Source organism: Hypomesus nipponensis, chromosome 27 (assembly GCF_054491055.1).
Source record: "Hypomesus nipponensis isolate SF chromosome 27, ASM5449105v1, whole genome shotgun sequence".
In the NCBI taxonomy this organism is placed as follows: Eukaryota; Metazoa; Chordata; class Actinopteri; order Osmeriformes; family Osmeridae; genus Hypomesus; species Hypomesus nipponensis.
In genome coordinates, this window is record NC_140387.1 from 10,481,881 (window position 1) to 10,504,070 (window position 22,190).

At 40.5% G+C, this 22,190-nt stretch overlaps 1 protein-coding gene across 1 annotated transcript in view; it reads right to left on the bottom strand.

Annotated features, from left to right (window-relative positions):
* slc38a9 (solute carrier family 38 member 9) overlaps positions 1-13,459 on the bottom strand; it is a 34,524-nt gene extending 21,065 nt beyond the window's left edge. Inside the window, exons 1-8 of the mRNA XM_084693283.1 lie at positions 13,306-13,459; positions 12,660-12,795; positions 11,511-11,640; positions 9,728-9,849; positions 1,077-1,140; positions 876-969; positions 184-354; positions 14-73 (exon numbers count right to left, since the gene is read on the bottom strand). Of these exons, the coding sequence (XP_084549409.1) occupies positions 14-73; positions 184-354; positions 876-969; positions 1,077-1,140; positions 9,728-9,849; positions 11,511-11,640; positions 12,660-12,757 (739 nt within the window). The 5' untranslated portion in view covers positions 12,758-12,795; positions 13,306-13,459. The remainder of the gene's footprint in view (positions 1-13; positions 74-183; positions 355-875; positions 970-1,076; positions 1,141-9,727; positions 9,850-11,510; positions 11,641-12,659; positions 12,796-13,305) is intronic.
* Positions 13,460-22,190: the final 8,731 nt, after the last annotated feature.

The following is a 22,190-nucleotide window of genomic DNA, read 5'->3' on the forward strand; positions in this document are numbered from 1 at the left end:
AGACTGTTCGAACCTCTTTCTGAGCCATTGGTCCCAAAATCTGAATCTGACATGCTGACATTGTTAGCATAGTCTGGCAAAAGGGTTCGAAAAAAAAAGAACAGGAAAAAAAGAATTAGGACTTAACAGTTTTACACAAATTCTCAAACAATGCCATGTTAAGTTAAAACCGTTCTGACATACTGTGGATGAATTTGCCAGTGTTGAAGAGGAAGTTTGACATGAGGACCCAGTAGACCACCATGGCACCTATGAGTGATACCATGGAGAACACCAGACTGGACCACTGGCCAAACTTCCCAAAATAGTATTTACACACGTCAGGAAACTCCCAGTCAGAGGTGTCAATGTACGCTAAAAGAATAAATAACAACTGTTACTAGGTAGTGTAAACATAAATAAAAGACAAGTGAACATTTCTAAACAATTTCAGAGGCCTATTGTTGGATGTTGGACCGTATTGAAATACCCTTTGTCTAAAACATGTTACAAGTGGGTTTGTTTTTCCTGAGAACAACCAACAGGGAATAGATTCCTGACCTAGTGTTAAACTGTCCTCGTCAGTTCCTGCACGTTGCTCAGAGGTGCCAACACACTTGTTAAAGGTAGCAAAAACATGCGAGATGAATCTCTCCTTTTTAAGCATGTGTAGATAACAGCTACTCTACACAATGTACACAGGGAGTGGGGCAGCGCAAGGCTCTCAGTTATGTAACATGAGTAGTTCTTACAATGGACAGATGTCAATAAGCCCTTAGTTTGTAAACTTTAAACCTCTATTTCAGATAACAATAGCAACATAGGATTACATAAACCAACATAAGATCATCATGTATGAGTTTATTTAATAACCATAGCCTGTGAGCTGGACTTACGTATTGATTGAGGTGCCTTGAGCACTCTGTAACAACAGTAGAGGGTCAGCAGGCCCATGGAGATGAGGATGAGGATCCCCAAAGTGAACCCTGCCTGTCAAAACAACAAATGGGTTTCAGGACTCAAACTTAACTGAAACAAAAACACTGATCAACCTAGAGTAAATAAAAATACACAAAACTGTGCTTTTTACTACAAACCTGCTTTATGCCCCATGGTATGCTGAGTATAGATGTCCCCATCATTGTATTCCATATGGCAAAACTGGGGAGAAAATTAAAACAGCATCTTAACTGAAATTATGATCAAAGTTATACATAAGTTACATTTACATGTATTCATTTAGCAGACGCTTTTATCCAAAGCGACTTCCAAGAGAGAGCTTTACAAAAGAGCATAGGTCACTGATCATAACAACGAGATTGTCCCAAACATTGCAAGTAGCCAAAACATGAAGCATGCATTGTGAAAAAGCTAAACAAGTGCCAAAAGGGAAGACCCATAAGAGCATGCAGTTATACAAGTTACAAATTAAAACAACATGAACCACAAAAGTGCAGGACTGTACCTGTAGAAGAATAATCAACAGTAAAATGTTTCACAGCGAGTACAAGACTTAGCTTCGTTATATCTAACCTAAAAGAGAAAACGAGTCACTTAATAAGAGTCATTGTGATCCTGGGGCAAACTAACAAGTCCAGCCAAGCATTCTTAAGTGCCGTTGTACTCCCGGAACAAGTGCGTCTTGAGCCTTTGCAAGTTTGCATGTTATATCCATAGTAAAAATACATCACATCGGTTAAATGTGCATGTGTAATTAGATTATATTTGTGGTGGTAAGCAGGGGTGGAGCCAGACTTTGTAAACGGCTACGCCAAACCGAGGTCCTAGTATCGGTTGATGTGAATGTACATAGGGACTTCGACAAGCAATGCGAGCGCGCAAAATAGTTTTTTGAGCTTTATGTAGCCTAACAAACATTACAATGGACTCATTTTGTTATATTTGCCAAATGTATTTAACTATGAATATTATCTTTAACTTGAATGTATCAGTTTTGGACAAATATGTGCAGATACTAAGGCCCAATCCCAATGCCACCCCCCCCCCTAAATCCTCAGGCTTACTAGTAAGTAATTGAGTGCAAGAGGCTGCAAATGCTATAAATTGGAATGGGACAGCACTTTGCTGCATTATCGGCAAACTAGTAATGTTGTCAGATAAAATCTGTTGAAAGCATATTTGGAATGATCATCAAAGGACAAACTACACACAGTTCTGGCTACATTAACCATCAGTGAGCTTTGTGTTTAAACTTCCAACTTTTATTTCCAACTATGTGTTCGTCAGGGTTGGTTGCTGCCAAGCATGCTTGTTTGTTTACCATTCTTCTTCTTTCTTGTCTTATGAGGCGGGTTTGACGGGATTCTTTTTCGCTTCCGGGCTTTCCCTGGTATCCTTTGTGTTTCACGTGACAATGCTGTGAAGTGTGTGCAGTTCCCAAGGCCAAAGTCTGCAAACATACAGACTAACGAAAAGGGGGCATAAAGGGCTCAAAATGTCTGCCAAAGAGCCCTCGCACACTTGACGATTTGACAGTGGGACAGCCCTAAGCCCTTACAGACTTGGCGAGAACGCACCTCAAACTCCATGAGTCTGTGAGGGTGGACATTGGGATTGGGCCTAACCGTTTGTAAACTCCGGATTGATTCTCCTGCCGAGGGAAAAAGCTGTTTGTCCCATGCATTGATTCAGAGCGTGCACGGAGAGAGGGGGCTATTCACAGACGGGTCCATTGTAGTAAGCGAGACTGAACGCAAGTGGGGCAAGAAGGGGCTGAGCAAATCAATAGGTGTGTTCAACATCGGCTGTGGCTGGATGCACCGTTCTGCGAGAGTTGCCACTTGCAGTTGGGGGAGGAGTTGAAAACAGAGCCATCAAGTTGGACGTTTTCTGCTTTCCATGGTTCGCTGTGTTCACATCAGTCAAATGACTTTAGATAACATTTCCTACTTATATAATGTATTTAAATGATGAAGTGTGCTTGGAATCAATCAATGACGTTGTACCTTTTTTTATTAGGTTAATTAACGTGTTTTTGTTTTAATAAGATGTACTGTTTTTCATGGTGACTTTTTAAAGGGGCAATTGATTGCAAAACCGATTTTACCGTGTCATAGTTGAATAACGACAGTTCGGTGGGTAAAATGAACATACAGTGAATATCAAAGTCCATTGACACCTCTTTCCTATTCAAATCTCAAAAAGAATTTGAAAATTTGGCTGTAAAACGCTAGTTTTCAACAAAGCCACCGGTTTGACGTAGGACCGCGGATTGCCCTTTTTGGTTCCGGTCTGTATCTTTGTCACGCCCCAAAATGTACATCCAGAACAGCCCGAGGTAGCGTCTATCTCCAATACTAGTTTAGCTGCGCGCTGCACTGTGTAGGCTACTTATAAGGAATTACAAAGAAGAACGTTTTGAATTATAACAAGGGTATTGAAAATGGACCACGGTCGTAAATGGTTAGCCTGGCTGCCAGCCCAACTTCTCCCCGCCCACAAAAAAATTTGTTCGGGAAGTTGGGTCTGGAGGGTCTCTTATTGGGAACAACTACACAAAACCAGGATCTGGGCGGACCAATGAAATTGCCAGGGCGGGCTTTATGCGATGATGGACAGATGATCAACAGCAACATAATCAACAACGTCACGAAAGAGCCCTTGGGTTGAATTTGTTTTCAACAAACATATTATGTTGCTCTGATTGGTTGTAGGTCTATCCAATTGAGCGAAGAGGCATTTTTTTTTTGAGTTCGACAGCCCAACGGAGAGTTTTCAGACTCATTGCTTTGAACATTTCACCCAAGACAGTTTTGACAACTTTGGACAATTTCAAGCAGGATTTGCTAGGAAGCTGAACCTGGAAAGAGGTGCTGTTCCGACCGTATGCTCTTTGCAACCGCAAGCTGTAAGGACAGTATGATGTTGTGCTAACAGTTATTAGCAATGCTAACGTGTCCTGTATATAGCATAGGTAGAATGCGAAATACGTTTCTACACACATCAAATGACTCTAGCAAGACTAACTGTAGTCGGCATTTGAAGGGAAGCTTTCGAAAAAATAGCCAGAAAACGAACAGCAGTCTGGCTTATTGCTAACGCCTGTCTAGATAATCTATTTAAAATAAATGGAGAAAGGCAGGTGCTAGATACAGGATACGTTAGCATTGCTAGTAACTGTTACTACTAGACTGTAGTAGGCATGTAAACTAGTTTAGCTTGCTAACGATAATTTAGCCTAGTTTATTGGCAATGGGGCTAACGTTGTTTCATGTTCCTGACTGTTGAAAACAGTGTTGTGTAGACATAATAGATTTGTTTACGCGTTTTTATTTCAAGTCTCCACCTTCGGTGTTTCAGTTAGTGCTGCTGTTGGCCGCGTTGCGTTTTTGCTCCCCAGCTTCACTCGTTGAAAACCAACCAATCAGCGCGCAGCTTATCTTAATATTAATGAGCATACCATAAAACGAGAAAAGCTAGTGTTTTTTCCCGGGAACATTTCAGAGGATCTATCAGGGGGCATAGAAGAGCACCCGGGCCATTTTCAACCCAACCAATGTTACATACCCTATTCGGTGACCTTAAGGAACAGTGTAAAATACCCCAAAAACCCAGTTAATTGCCCCTTTAAAGGGGTTCTGTTATATGCCCCCTGATACATCCAGTAAAATGTTCCCGGGAATAAACGCTTGGTTTTCTCCTTTTATGGTATGCTCATGAATATATAGATGAGCTGTGCGCTGATTGGTTGGTTTACAACGAATTAAGCTCACTGAAACAACGAAGGTGGAGACTTGAAATAAAAATTATCATATAAATCGATTGTGTCTACACAACACTGTTTTCAACAGATTGACTAGACATCATTTGAAATGATTACGTTTGTTGTTTACACTTCTGTTGTCAAAGCAAACAGGAATGCCTTAGGTGGGTCAGGGTTAGGAACATGTCAGGAACATGAAAAAATGTTAGGGTTAGCCAATAAACCAATAAACTAGGCTAAATCATCACACATTCTACCTATGCTCTTTCGTTAGCAAGCTAAAATATAGCTGCAAGCAGCGATGCAGGTTGCTCCGCAAAATGGCAAAGTATTATAAACATGTCCACTGTAGAAGATTGAGACTTGGACAATAAGAGAGCAAAACTACTTCATGTTTGGCCAACAACAGTAGGCTGAACGGGGATTTGAACTCATGAGCATAAGGTTACAAGTCAGCGTCTCTAGCCTCTCTGCTACACACCAACTGCTGAGATTTTATGATTAGTAAGGGCTGATTATTAACTTTCCATAGGATATTGAAACTCTTCTTGAGTTGATCTCTTTCCAGACTCTCAGTCAATGCACAACTAACAATAGTCATGTGGGCAACTGGGCTAGGGCAGAGCTCATATTCAACTCCTTGCGAGAATAGCCTGTGACAGGACAGCAGCCAACTCTCTGGTCACATTAAACTACACAACATGCACAATCAGGGTGACCAACGCGATTATACTAACTAACCAACGATAACATTACAAATATCGAACTGAACGAACACAACAACTGAAATCCCTGGCACGGCTTTTGTAACCAAACTATTTTCCACAAGTCTGCGTTTTTTGACATGTCGCACTGCATTCTGGGTACCCAAGGGTGCTGACGCTGATTATCTAGCTGTGCTCCGACTGCGTGATATGAGTATTCGTTTTTGGTCAGCTTTGGGACAAAGGTTAAGAAACTGTTGACATTTCAAGGTGAAATTGCATGAAATTGCGCATAGTATTTCAGAAGGATGTCTGCCTGTTTAACTAAACAGATAATCAAAATGATGACAGGCCAAAAGATAATGGCTGGATTCCAACCTACTACCTTATACTTTACAGGTCACCATCCCAGCCCATTGAGCTATTCTCAGTGTTGAATAGTGTCATGTGCAGTAACTGTATTAAAAAGTCAACTGATTCTCCTGTGGTAAGCGTTGATAGATTCAGCCAAAGTTGAAACTGCTTGTACATTTCCAATGAAAATGGGACAATGACTGGGTTGCTGCTGTAAAGAATAACTTACTTATAGTTAAAAAAAAAGGGTGTTTGAAGTGCCATAATTTGTCATGGAAGGAAATTTCCAATCATGCCTAGCATCAGTGTCCTGGCTTAGGTTACTGAAATGAATTTGTGCAACAGACAAGGGATCCACCTGAACAATCAATTTACTTCATCAGAGATAACCATTAGCGTTATCTCTACCATGCAGAGACTACAAGTAGCTAGCTACTGTGGTGAACCTGGCTTGTTTGGCAGTGGTTTACACAGTCTCGCTAAACAGATGATTGGAATGTTGTGATGGGCTTAAATAAACACGCATTGCTATGTTTTACAACCGGAGGTTTGATCGGAAGACTGGAAACCGTTTTGTCAGAAAAAAAGAAGAAAAAAACACTATGCCTCAGACTGGTTTTGAACCTACAACCCTTTGCTTAAAAGCACAACATCTCAGCCAATTGAGCCATTCCCAGGCATGGATTACACAGTTCAGTAACCGGATAATTTATTAAAAAAAAAAATATATATATAATGATTAAAAACATATATATAATAATAATAATAATAATAATAATAATCCATCACGGTGGACCTTATGGGTCCTCGAGGCTTTGTTGTTCCTCATGAAGAATTGGAGCAATGGGGTGGAAATGCCATCCCTTTGAAAATTTGACTTTTGGGCGTGGCCTGTGGCGCCCCCTATGGTCCGATGTGGCCCATATTTGGTGTGGGGGTACCCACTTGGATGTAGTATCAATGTGCCAAATTAGAAGATTTATGACCGGGACCTTTTTGAGATATTGGGGCGCAAGGAGAAGAAAAATAATAAGAATACCAACAATAACAATAGGTTCCCTCCTACCGGAGGAACCCTAATAATACCAACATTTACAATAGGGTCCCCCTACCGGAGGAACTCTAACTAGTTGATATGCCTACGTCTCTGTGTTTTCGCTATCTAGCTCTTCTTGCATTCCTTGCAAATCAGTGTTAATAAAAAGCAGATGAGCTAGAGTCTAGCTAACATTGACTAGACAGGCATGGCTGATGTTTGTCTATACCGTACGTAGCGTAGAAGATCCCTGTGCAGTTCGGCCCTCGACACATTTGCGCAAACCATTTCACCAAGGACGGTTTTGAAAACCTGGGACAATGTAAGGCCGCGTTCACCCTTGACTTCTTTTTTTTTAGAAAAAAGCGCTGCCTTCAGCCCCTTTTTACATGCAACCCTATTGGAAAACAAAAAACATCTAAAAAAAGCGCTGAGCCCGACGCCTTTTTGAGTTCAATTTTCTCAACTTTTCAGAAAAAAGCTGAGTGATGTCAAGCGCCTTTTTGACAGCTGACCAATCAGGACGTGGAGAGTAGGTACGAGTGTACCTTCCCTAGTAACCTACCTTAGTTACCAGGCTATGGCTAGGGCTATGGCTCCTCAAACGCCAAAGCTAAAGCAAGTAATGGCATTTTATTGGCCATAGTAGCTAGCTGTCGATAAGTAAACAACTGAAAATAACGGATAATCAGTGTTGGGTAAGTTACTTCAAAAAAGTAATTTATTACTAATTACTTCGTCCATATTGTATTTAAATTACTTTTGTAATTACTCTGTCTGAAAAGTAATTTAATTACTGAATAAGTAATGTAATGCATTACTTCTTACAATCCCTATAAACCTTGACTGGATAGACAACAGAAAGGAAAGTCTTTCAATAATTAAATACAAGTCATTTGCTAAGTAAAGTATGTTGATGTGTTTAGAAACGTATTTAGCATTCTACCTATGCTAGATACAGGAGACGTTAGCATTGCTAATAGGCTAACTGTTAACGACAAAATCATACTTAGAGCTTGCTTTTGTGATGAGCATACGGTTGGAACAGCACCTCTTTTCAGCAACAGCGGCTTAGCAAATCCTTCTTTAAACTGTCCAAGGCTTTCATTCAAAACTGTCTTTGGTGAAATGGTTTGAGCAAATGAATAAATGAGTGTCAAATTTCACAGGGATCTTCTCATAGAAAAAAATCAGCCATGCCCGTCGAGTGTCTGGTTTCTTGGGAAGAAAAGTGTCAGCATTCCCTGTACTGCCTGGAACACTGCCACCGTAGTCCATTTTCAATTTGCTAGAAAAACCTTTTTAATTCTGTGGAATTACACAGAGCATCGCGCAGCAAATTTGGGGGCGTGACTAAGATACAGACCAGAGCCAAAAAAGGCGGGCCACCGAACTGACGTCAGTTAGCTTTTTCAAAAACTACCGTTTTACAGCAAAAAAAAATCATTTTGAGATTTGCATAGGAAATAGGTGTCAATGGACTTTGAGGTTCACTGTATGTCCATTTTACCCACCGAACTGTCGTTATTCTAGCCTGGTCCTAACCAGACTCTCGTACATTTAATTTGTACAGAGAGTCTGGGCTCGCTCCATTGACAAGCATTGACTTCCGTGTAGGCGGGTAGTCTGTTGAAGTTTAAAACTATTGGATCTGCCTCGAGCCACTCTGATCTGCCTTAACCAATTGCTAGCGTTCGCCTTAGCCAATTCCTTCACCACTACTGTAAGAGAGCTATCTGCCGTAGCTGGAAAATCAAACTGTCCCCGAAACCACGTGGGGAGGAGGGCCTCAACATCATGGCCACCAACAAAACTCGCAAAACTTGTTCTTGGTCTGGCTTTAGCTTATGGACATTCGGCAGCGTTGCCACAACGGACCGAATGGCTTCGCTCGCATCTTTTTCCGCCGCCATGACGGAACTACAACACAAACTAGCGCACAACATCAACGTCATCGTTCTCAGCCACTACCTCTGTTCGCTGATTGGCCAGTACAAAATGTACCTGAGACATCTGACTTACGTACCTCAGAGCCAGACCTAGTACAGAGGAAAAATGAAAATTGAGCGAAAGTACATAGGAGGGCAGAGCCAGGCTATCGTTATTCAACTATGACAAGGTAAAATCGGTTTTGCAATCAATGACTCCTTTAACATTCTGGCAAGGGTCTACAGATGGAAAAATAGCCATATTTGATCATTCTGGTACATTTACAGTCATGTTCAATAACGGGCATTGCCCATGTAAATAAAAATTCAAATCCATGGCTGATCAAGCACTGTTTGCTTACTTAATTGCTGACGAACTGGTCGCAAATGTTATTGTTTTCGCATTAGAACTTGCATTAACCTGTGCACTGAAATTGTTCAGTTTATGTATTGGGCTATGTTAAACTCTCTCTGCAATCTGAACTTTGATAATACAACCAGAACTCAACTAAACTGAGTTTTTTCCGTTATTGAAGAGGCAGACTTAGACACTTTCTTCAACGTCAGTATGGCAGTCTGTCAATAAGGCAAATGTGTCATTCCATTGTACAGTTTGATCCGGATTTGAGCATAGGCAAAACTGAAGATGTCAGAATAAACACAAAACGCACGTCAAAGTTGTTGTGTATGAGTCTGGCCAATGAAATAGCTGTGTCGTCATCAGAGCTTATGCAATTACTCTGGAGAAAATGCGCTGGCTGACCCAGCCGGCTGCTCTCGAATCTCTCTTGCGGTTCTTTAAAGACATATGTCACAGTGACATGGCGTTTGCGCCGTCTCAAGTTGGACAAAGATTATATTGGCGCCGCATGAAGTCAAACACCTAATGCGCTGCGTGCAGCTTTTCCATATTTTGGGGGGGGACGACATGTTAGGCAGTAAAAATAAAAACTTGTGGGCCACCACAAATAAATCAATGGGAAAAACTGCAATAGATGCTTACATAGTGATAATACTAGGATTTTTGGACGATACATCCCCTCCTTTGGATACTTTGAAGGCTGTTCCCAGTGGGCTGTACACGTAGATCTCTTGGGGTGCAGGGATCACGTGGTCTGGAGGACTCTGAGGGAGAGAAAAAATACCAGGGTCAAGTCAGTCCAATGAGATTCTATATTAAGGTCAGTGGGTGAGCCACAAAGCTTAGTTTACAACAGTCCATTTAGTAAAGGCTGCTATGGCTGTGACTTACCAAAGTACAACTAACCTGGGATTTGAAAGCCATAGAACATATAAACATAATTATTTTACAAGTGAATAGGTCAATACTGACACTGATTTTACACTTGGCTGACACCATTACTGAGAGCCTAGACTCAATGATGGCCAGTTGATATATCATGTGCATGTTCTATATCCTGAATTTAAAGGTCACATGACATGCTGTTTTTGGATGCTTTTATATTAGGAATTAGTGGTCCCCTAATACTGTATCTGAAGTCTCTTTCCTGAAATTCAGCCTTGGTGCAGAATTATAGCCACTACGAGTAGTCCCACAATGAGCTTTCCTCAGAACGCGCTGTTTCTGTGTCTGTAGCTTTAAATTCTAAATGAGAAGGAGGGAGGCAGCACCATGCACTAATGTTTACAGTGGATGTATCGCAATGGCTCGTAGACCCGTTGCTGCAAGATGCCTCGAATTTGCCCATTCTCATCTGATAACCCTGGTTTGCAGAGCTGCACACTCAGTAATTTCAATGTGGGGAAAGGCGGATATAGCACGCGCTATAACACTAACAGCAGAATGTTATCCACATAACAACGAAGCGTACAACACTACGTTACAGAATGTGTATTCACACATTTTTGATGCCATCTACCTTTACATTAGCGACAGTACCTCAGCTGATAGCTGCAGAGCTAATGTTATAGACAGATTCTAAGGGTAGCAAGCTAGGTAACCATATCGAAAGCAACAAAATGATATAGCGTTAGTCGACTTACATGTCCGAGGTTTGTAACTGGACCAAGGAGTACTGATCCAGAATTTAATTTCAGACGGTCAGCAAGGCCAACTTTGTATTGGCTCAAGTTATGGAAACAGTGGTGGCTGAAATGTTTGGCGCAGACATGCAAAACTTTGAGAGGTTGTGTCGGAGCATTTCCAGCGAAAATATGTGCAGAGGCTCCTTGTGACGTCACAAGGAGCAGATTTTCAAACAGAGCGTTTGAGCTTTCATTTTCTCAAAGGCGGAGAAGAACACCCAGGGCTTGGTTTACACCTATCAAAAATTCTAGCCACTGGGGGACCATAGGCAGGCTAGGGGAACTCATATTAAATGTTAAATAACCTCCTAAAGTGAAGTTTTCATGTCATGTGACCTTTAACAGTATGTCTGTGAAATATCCTTGGTCATAGAGGCCTATCTGTTTAAGGTCTGGTCCAAACTAAATCCTTTATATAGAAGTGTAAAGGCATGTTGATATGGCCAATGAAAGCTCAAAGGTCCAGTGAATGACAAAGAAGAGCCTTCATTTCGCTAAAGGACAGCTGGTGTATTAAATCCATTAACTTCACAACATTGGGAGAAAAAAGAAGTCACAGACTTTGTTTTATCTAACAGTCTCAATGCATATAATTTCAATTGGAATGCAATTTGCAACACAAAGTGAGTGATGGCTTTCTGAAACAGGTGCTACATTTATGTATGTAAAATACTGGCATCAATTTGTGCTTTATAGATTTTTTGCATAAGAGTGTGTGTCCTTGACAGTAGTTACTGTACCAGTAATCTGTCAGAAGATGCAGTAAGCTTGCTGTAGTAGTGAACTCGGCTGCTCAGGACAGAGGCCTCAGAAGTCACTCTCTCCTGGGGGGTATTCTCAACTATATTCCGGGGCTCCACATGGAACGGCCTGGGGCAAGTAAGAGAGAGAAAGAAGGAGCTACATGGTTAAGTAGCTGTGCCTACTGAATTTGATGTGTTAATTTCCTTATTACATTCGTATTGACACACACCAAGACATAGGCATCTAAAATTGTAGTAAATAAAATGGTAAAAGTCCAAATGTCCCAGTCACTTCAACGCCCAATTGAATAGTTTCAATGGACTTCAGAACTACAGTGTCCAAAGCTGTTAACCTTGGTTGTTGAAACTAAATTACTTGTTAAAAGTACTCAGACACTACCTGTTGAACCTTGCAGCTTTATATATTGATGAAGGTGCATTGTAAAGATGCAGAGTGAAAGCAATTAAGTTGCAGTTAAGAGTTTTAAAGACCACCAAAAATGCCTACTTTTTTACATTTACATCAAAAAATAAATTGTATATGAATACATGGTAGAGGGGCCCTCTTGATTTTCAAAAGACCTCTGCCAAAACACATATTCCAATAATGTTGCTGCTACCTCGTTGGTGTTTGTGAAATACCAGACTGGATTAATCTAGCGTGGGGATGCAGCCTGAAATGTGTTATTGGGTTGGGTGAAGGGGCAAGGAACATTTTAAGACTTCAGAAGCTAAGACCCCGCTGATAATAGATTTTCTGTGGAAGTAGGAACTAGGGGTGCTTCTCCTTACAATAAACAACTAATGTTGTCTGTGTTGTGGCATTCCAAAAGACAGCAGACCCATATGAAACTGAGTTGTGCCAAGGCATTGTGGCTTTATAAACACATTTGGTGGATGCGTCATGTGAACTCAGTGCTGATTCAGACAGAATAACACATTTCAGGATGTGTCTTCCCGAGTTAAATGGTTAGTGATTAACTTAAATGGGCCAACTTCTTCTTATGATAATGTAGAATTGACCATTTATGAAAATTGAACAGTAGAGCCATGCCATGAGACTTGTTGGTTTACCAACAACCAAAACATCAAATTCCAATTAACTCCTATCGAGTGCCATTCAAGTCAAAATATCAATTTACCAACCTTTTAGCTCTTGAATCAAGTGAATCCGTAGACCCTTTGTGAGTGTAGCTTTCTCCTGTTCGGACAGAGCCCAGTAAAGGTTTGCAGTCTTCCTCCATGATTCTTGGTGGTATGAATCAGTGAGGTAAAGTCCTTACTTGAAAAGTAGAAGAATACAGCAACGTCAGTATAGCCTGCATTTAACAGATTCAACCTTTTCAGATGTGTTGTACTCCACTTAATTAAGTCCACATGGAAAACATCTGCATCCTTTAGATTAGACAATCCGTTGACTAGGCAAATCCTGAACTTTATATATTTAGGCTATTGAAAGACAGATTTCTTTTTTTGGTGTGGCGATCACACATACGTCTTCACCCTGTTGGTCTTATACAATTAGCTACTGTTTAGCAAAGAAGAATAAAAGGTAAGCTAGCAAACTACAGCAACAAGGATCATTCAGGATATCTATTCTATTGTTACTTTATTTTAGTCATCGGTTGTTTAGTTCGCACGAGATAATGCTATCGAGGGTAGTCAATGTAACGTTTACAGCGACATGGCTAATTACATGGTAGTAAGATTAAATGTACACATTTGTCTCTCGATAGGTTATTTAATTATACAATCCTAGATAGCTAGCAAACAAGCAATTAAACGAACTCACCACCCAAGTCAGACACTGACTGCGCGTCATGGCAATCCGAAAGGAAAAGTCTACCAATAGATGTGTTCGACTTCATGCAGCGCCGGCGTCGCCGGCAGCCGCCTGCAGCCCGGCTGACTTGAAGCAGCCAATTGCATTCTCAGCTCCAAGGCAGCCGGCTGCAGCCGACTATCGGCGCCGCCTTTGCTGCATGAAGTCGAACACGCCTAGTGTAAAAAAAAAAAGGTTCAAAACGTGCGTTAAGAAAGCGATGCATACTGGGATATGTAGTCGCTTCTAACAAAGACGGAACTATACATACAACTCAAAACGTCGATGTCAAAATGATTTAATAATCCGTGTACGGTCCGTGTAGCCTACCTTGTGGCCATTGGTTTTTCTATTTATCAACCCGTGTGGACAAACGCTAAATAGGGCCGTAATATCGTTTTGTCATTTTAGTAACTCAAACACACATTTTAGGCTACGGCTTGTTTTTGGTTGTTTCGTTTTTTGAAATAATGAAATAACCATATAACACAAAGGGTATAACGAGCCATTAATCGTTGTTTTGATTATTCTATGTTCCGTGTGGGCCCTACGTGAGTTTAATTCCTTATATCACTATAACGGAACACGCATGAATACAAAAAACGTTTGTGAGTCAGTTTTTTCGTTTTTTTGCAAAAACGGAAAAACGGATTTTGACGTGTTATTTTGTTTTCTCGCTTTTTAAACACAAACCATAAAACAACTTTATATTTGGATTTTTCTCACGTGGGTGGAGGTAAGCGTGAAATGCCTGACATTGGCCGAATGTGTCGTCAGCACTACCTGTTCTTTCAAAGTAAAAGTTTCCCCCATATAACTCGATTAGCCTAATATGGGTTATCTATTACATTTTAGGGTATTCACGTTTATAAACTTGCCAATTAATCTTTATTGACTTGGGAGTTCGCTCTTCTAACTTCATTCAATGCATCTAATTTTGTAGGGCCTTCTGATATCTACAGGCTAAATAAACTAATGTCAAAATGCTGTAGGCTTAGTCGTGTTTTTCCATTTGTATTAATAACATTATAAGATCACATCAATCCATTTTATTGGCCCCTTAGTGTGGTAGTGTTGCTTTAAATTGTTAGCTAACTGATAGTGCTTATAGATTCAACATTCCATTGAACTTCTTTCACACAACTGTAAAAATATAAATATGCAGAGGAAAATGGAATGTGCAACTGAAATGCAGGGATAGCAGCATGTGAGGTTCTTATGCACTGATGATCCTGTGCACGCTGCTCAGACACAGTTTATGCATGCCACTAGGCGCTTGATCTATAGGCGGCAGGAGGAGGAGCATGCACCCCTACTCATCAATGGATCCGAAGCGGAGAAGATCAGCTGCTTCAAGTTCCTCGGGGTGAACATCAGCAATGACCTCACCTGGTCTGTTCACACGGACAAGGTGGTCAAAGCGGCCCGTAAGCGCCTCTTCTTCCTGAGGAGACTGAAGAAGTTTGGTATGGACTCAGTCATCCTCATTAACTTTTACAGATGCACTATCGAGAGCATTCTGACTGGTTGTATTACAGTGTGGTGTGGGAGCTGCACAGACAGGGACCGCAAGGCCCTACGAAGTGTGGTCCGTTCTGCTGAGTTCATCATCGGCAGGAAGCTCCCAGCCCTGCAGGACACCTACCACACACGTTGCCTAAGGAAAGCCGGCAGGATTCTAAGAGACTGTTCCCACCCATCCTTCAGTCTCTTTACCCCGTTGCCTTCTGGCAGGCGTTACCGCAGCATCCGGTCGCGCACACGCACACTGGACAACAGTTTCTACCCAAGGGCCATCAGGCTTCTGAATGGACACTGATATGGACATTTACTGCACACTAGTCACTTATACTCTGTCACTTTCAGCTACTGGTTGCACTATCAGTAACATTGCACTGCTGTACCTCACTGTACCTCGCCACCAGGCTCCTGAATGGTCATTGACTTAGTCACTGATCTGCAAATTTGCACTATTGTACTGTACTCCACTTAGGTCAAAATAGGTTATAGGGTTGAAATAGGTTTTATGCATTTAGGGTTAGTATAGTGTACTATTTATTGTTATCTGTAATTTAGGAAGTTTTAGTATTCGGATTAGTATAGTCGATTATTTATTGCTATCTGTATATTTAGGAAGTTTCACTTATTTAAGCTCAGCATAGATGTAAATTATGTTACGTGTACTTATATGTTATGTTATGCCAGGTGCTTGCGTTGTCTTGTCTTAAGAATTTCAGTGCCCAGTCTAACCTTGTGTTGTTCTGTGTACCTGACAAATAAAAGACTTGAACTTGACCTCCCTGTAGTCTGTCACTGACACAGAGTTTCATGCATTCAAATGTCCCCCCAGTCATCTACGCACCATACTCCACTAATTGAATGGTTACTTTTAAGTGTCAAAAATAAGTTGCACTATTAATAATACAAAAGCTGTGTCAAGTTGCATGGGTAGTTTTGATGGAGAACAATCTTCAAGACATGCCACACATCTTTCATTGGATATAGGTTGGGGCTCTCACTGGGTCACTCAAGGATATTGACTTTTTTTACTTAGACTAGTGGTCACCAATCCTGTTGCAGGAGAGTTCCCTTTGTGTATAGGTTTCACTCCACACAACCTTAGCTGCCGTTAGTGAGTGGTTGCACAACTAACTAGCACACACATGGTGTACTTTTCTCTGTTCCTTGTTGCCCTATTAAGTGTTGACATATACAGTTTGTATACAAAAAAGCTCCAAGTTTAACGTCATGTTGCCCTTTTGCATTTGTCTTTAATAAAATTGATTTGAAACCTGAAATGACCCTTCTTCAGAATTTTTTTTTTAAATCAAGTTTAAGTGCATGAATGTTTGTTTGGATTTCAGAGTTCTTAAATGAATGTAGTATAACTAACACATGTATCTGGATATATTTAAGATACAGTATTTCATGCAGAAAGAGAAGGTGCAGTTAGGTGTTGAAATGTATTTGACTTTGTATGGTACTTGAATGTTGCATCCCAAAGGAACAGAGAAAAGTACACCATGTGTGTGCTAGTTAGTTGTGCAACCACTCACTAACGGCAGCTAAGGCCGTGTGGAGTGAAACCTATACACAAAGGGAGCTCTCCAGCAAAAGGGTTGGTAACCGTTAGTCTAAGGAATAAAAAGGTCAATATCCTTGAGTGACCCAGTAAGAGCCCCAACCTATATCCAATGAAAGATGTGTGGCATGTCTTGAAGATTGCTCTCCATCAAAACTACCCATGCAACTTGACACAGCTTTTGTATTAGTAATAGTGCAACTTATTTTTGAGTATGGTGTGTAGATGACTGGGGGGGAATTTGAATGCATGAAACTTTGTGTCAGTGACACACTACAGGGAGGAGGTCAAGCGCCTGGCGGCATGCATAAACTGTGTCTGAGCAAGCACCTTGAGCTGCAATTCCTGTATGAAATGTGCTATATAAATAAAGTCTTACTTACTTACTTGCGGAAGATGTAAATTACATGAGTTTTAAATACATACCCGTGAAAGCTATTGGCCAAGCTTGCATGGAGGAGGACCCACACGTTGAGGCCATCGTCAAGGCCCAACACTGCAGGTTCATTTATCTGTTGTTACCAATGCAAGATTAAAAAGGCTTAGATCTACATATGCAATACTGTATTATAATACCCCTATACCTTCTATATGTCAATAACATCTGTTTTCAATACTTTTGCAGGCAGACACTAATCAAAATCAAGATGGCAATGGAGGCCAACTGGTCAGAGTATAATATTGCTACGCATGGCCTTGGGCCTGAACTTTTAAAGGGTGCTTTTGCCATCATTCATGCGTGCCTGGCTTAGGCAGAGAAGCTTCATTAGCTTATAGATTTAATTTAAAACAGCCTCATTTGCATAAATGATTTTGATAAGTTAAACCAGAACAAGAATGTATAGAAAGGCTTGGTTTTGGACTGCAAGTGTATCAAAGAATCAAAGTTATTATAAAGGAATTTTTAGGGTTTCTCCGTCAGGAGGACCCTATTGTTATTGTTGGTATTCTTATTATTATTTTTCTTCTCCTTGGGCATCTCATACATTTTCTAATTTGGCACATTGATACTACATCCAAGTGGGTACCCCCACACCAAATATGGGCCACATCGGACCATAGAGGGCGCCACAGGCCACGCCCAAAAGTCCCATTTTCAAAGTGATGGCATTTCCACCCCATTGCTCCAATTCTTCTGAAACTTGGTGTGCATGCCTCATTTTTCATAAGGAACAAAAAAGCCTCAAGGACCCATAAGGTCCGCCATGATGGATTTTCCTGTACTGTGATAATTTGGGAAAACCTTCAAAATTCCTCTTCTCTTGAACCAAAGGTGAAATTGACTTGAAATTTGGTACAGATATGTATCATTGACGTATTTAAAAACTTTACTTAAGGCAATTGAATCAAGTACAATATGGCTGAAATGGGTGTATTTATGTAAATGTACACATTTCCTCAATATGTTTGTGTCACTAAATCAAAGTTCATTTTGAATGATGGGTTTTCAAACCTAATAGGCTTTAAGGTGACACGCCCATGAAGTACCATAAACAATTTCACCTTGATAAGTCAAAATATGACTGAATTACAGCTGTTTGAACTTGGACCAAATCTGACAATGCTTGCCATTGGAGAAACAGCTTTTTTTTGTTCAGTAACTGAACATGTCAATACTCAACATGAGAATAGCTCAACGAGCTGGAATGGTGACCTGCAAAGTACAAGGTCATAGGTTCAAATCCAGCAACACTGAATCTGTCTTAAATTTGAATACATGTTTAGTTAAACAGGATGACATCGTTCTGAAGTACCATGCGCAATTTCACCTTGATATGTCAAAAAATCATTGAATTACAGCTGTTTAAGCTTTGGCCGAATCGAACAAGCCATGCTACAGGATATACATCTTTTTGGGGGGGGGACAGAAACTGATCTGAATTTCTCAGCTTTGCGGGTAGCTCAATGGGTTGAAGCGTTATACTGCAAAGTGTAATGCCACAGGTTCGAATACAGGTACAGTCTTTTGGCCTGTCATAATTTTGATTGCTTGTTTAGTTAAACAGGCAGACATCATTCTGAAATACCATGCACAATTTCATGCAATTTAACCTTGAAATGTCAAACTTTTCTTAACCTTTGTCCCAAAGCTGACAAAAAACTAATACTCATATCATGCAGTCGGAGCACAGCCAGATAATCAGCGTCAGCACCCTTGGGTACCCAGCATGCAGTGCGGCATGTCCAAAGACTTGTGGAAAATAGTTTGGTTACAACAGCCTTGCGAGGGATTTCACTTGTTGTGTTTGTTCATTTAGATGTTTGTAATGTTTTTGTTGGTTAGTTAATATAATCTTGTTGGTCACCCTGATTGTGTATGTTGTATAGTTTAATCGGACTACAGAGTCGGCTGCGAAATTGCTGCAAGCTCTTCTTGCAAGAAACTAAATATGAACGCTGTCTTGCCCAGTTGATCACATGATTTTAGTTAGTTGTGCGTTGACTGAGAATCTGGAATCAATGGTGGCCAAACATGAAGTCGTTTTGCTCTCTTGTTGTCAAAAGTCTCGATCTTCTGCAGTGTATGTTTATAATATTTTGCGATTTTGCAGAGGAACCCGCATCGCTGCTTGCAGCTATATTTATTTATGTTGTTGTCTCAACAATTAGGAAGTGGATAATTCAGTTGCTCAAACTGGACCCCTGACATCTTGCATTCACTGTGGAGAACAACTTCCTTTTGCACAAATCAGAACCCACAGTGATGCCTGTTCAAGGTAATGCTCTAAATTTTAAATGTATTTTAACACTGTGTTCCATTTTCCCTTTGGTTCAATGTTGGTGTATGTTTGTTATAACATAGCCAGTAATCATAACTATCCATATCTACATCCAGATGTAGAGGTCTTTTGTGAAATGCTTGTTTGAATAATTGATACTGCGTAAAGGCAAACTATCTCCTCAACTGACTCTTTTCAAGCCGATCACAGGTTGAAAGGGAGGTGGAGAATGGTGCAGCTGCCCCTAGAGCCAGTGGGACAAGTGACACCACCTTACAGCATCAAGTTGTAAAATGTGCTCATGGCGGAGAGTCTGGAGACAGGTTCCAATGAAGGTTTGTACTCACCAAGATTACAGATCGGTTCTAAGGGATGAGAGATTTAGGGCTTATGATTAATTAGGCTATTTTCAGATGTTGTATTACTTTAAGAGGGTACATTTACTTGTACTCAGTTTCCATTCATTACAAACACTTGCATTAAATGCACACACCCACCTAGTGACATAATGCTTTGAACATAATTATGAATATTTTGTATTGTCAATATCAGCAGCAAGTGGGCCAGTAGACATCCTTGATGGTAAGTAAATGTACAAACAAAGTTCAGAAGAACCTATTATGAATTATGTTTATATAAATATAAACATTGGTATCAACTTACCTTTCTGAAAATAACGTTTCACAGAATAGTCGGTCCTCATTTAGACAGCTAAGTATTTTAGGGGGGATGTGGCAGGTGACTTCATGATTTATTGATTTCCAGATTATTTAGAAATAAGTATAATATAGTATAATATCATATATTTACTGTAGCAGTGAAATGTATTTAACATTTTGTGTTTCTGTTAAGCTTTGGTCACAGAACCAAACCCAGGAAAGGCAGGGGAATTGTTCACACACACGACACTTGACTCCAACAAGGACAAGACCCCCTTGCCTTCACACTAAGATTGAGAGATTCCATAGTGGAAAAGAACAGGGCCATCAAGCTTTTTTACAAAAGGCCAAGGGTGGAGTGGGTTAATCCACTGCAATGCAGATTGATTGGTAAAAATCTAAATGACGTGTCAAAATAGACAGAACCAGTACATTGTCATATTCCATTTTGGTGGTGAGGGGGAGTGAATTTGAAATGGGAAGTTTCACCTAGTGTACAGTGGTTGTACAGTTGTTGAGATGTCAGTCCCAGATACTAGATAGAACTTTGACAGATAATTCAAAACAAGAGGGGTCTCCATTGAGGCATCCATGTGTAACATTGGACAGCCTGATTTCCAATATTTTTTACTAGGTGACTGCCATTGGAGAGGGCGTCACCAGGTATGTGCTCTCTACTGTCATGGAACAACTGCAAAAATGATTCCTTCTTGATGAAGAGAAAGGTATTTCATATTATTGATTTATAGACTGATTATGATTATGTATGTGTCTGAAAAATAAATCCACCTAGCCAGTAACAATTAAATCTGCTTCTTCTCAGAAATCAAGACCTTGCTCTTTGAAGGACAAAGAGACCATCTAATTCCATCGACATCTCAGACACTATTAGAAAGTGACTTTTTGTTGTAGCTGGCCGTATGATTGGGCACTGTTTTTTAAATGGTGGCCCACATTTTACCGGTCTAAGCCCCACTATCATGCACGTACTGTTTGGCGGAGAACAAGAGACGGCAACAATAACTCTATCTGACTGCATGGACCAGGATGTCCGTGATGTCATTGAGTTGGTTAGTAGTAAAAAAAAGTTTCCTAAACTCTTAACGCGCCATCACACCTACGACAGACAATTGGCAAAACAGTTAATTTCATGCTCAAAATCACACAATCTAAACTAAACTCAAACACAAATTATCATAACACAAAAATACACTAAACATTACACTATGTCTACCAAAACACTAACACAAGTTCTCTTTCAACAGGAACATTTAATCATTCATAGCACAATGTCATAAAAAACACTAACATCAGATGGAATTACAGAAACTGCATTTTTTTTATACGTGTCGGGTTTCACAGTATATAGATTATAAATTGTGTTTGCAATGCAGTTTCTTTTGAAGCCTGTCTACATTTTAGTTTTGTTGGGTTTAGTAAATGCATGCATTTTATTTATTTTGCTGCAGAAATTCAGAACAAAAAAGAATGACCCATCTCAGAGTAGTATTATAGAATGTATGATTACTGTATTGAAAAATTGTGGAAAAAAAGAAGACAGAAATGTAACCGGTGTGAATCGGTGAAACACACTCCTCAGGTATGTAATGGGCCACCTGTGTCAATGAATAGCTAGCTTTTCTTTGGCGTAGCTGGTAGTGGTGGCGCTTGGCAAGTCAGAGGTGGTGAGTTCGACTCCTGGTCGGTGTGGCCAGATACCTCTGACGGAGTTTGCTTGCAAGACCACGTCCGTTACATACCCGTCACAGAAACATCATTGCTGCAGGCTTCATTTGCAACAGGACATTACTGCAAGAAATATGCAATATAGCTGCCTTTTGCAGTATTGCACTAGCCCTTCTCTGGGCGCCAACACACATTCGAACTCCTCTCCTTTGTCCCACTCCTCTCCCTTGTCCTGGTACTTCTCTTGCTGTCTGTTGTCCTGGTACTTGTCTCCCTCTCCCTTGTCCTGGTACTTGTCTCCCTCTCCCTTGCCCCACTCCTCTCCCTTATCCAGGTACTTGTCTCCCTTGCCCTTGTCCCACTCCTCTCCCTTGTCCTGGTACTCGTCTTCCTCTCCCTCGTGCAGGCATTACTATATTCTTACTTTCTTCGTGTTGCTCTATATTGTTCTTTTTCCACACAAGATCAGCCCAAAGAGGTCCTCTTTATAATGTTCATATACCATATGGTCATGCGATTGAAAGAATCTCAACACCTGAGTGTTTCTGAGTTGGGAATCAGCTGTGATTTACAGTATTTGCATAACTTCAGCTGTTTCTCAGTAGCAATGGAATAAAATACAGTTTTTTTAAATTTGTGTTTCAATTCACAATATAAAAAGCTGTTCACTTTGACTTCAGGCAATAATTTAGGTTCTGAACATGATGT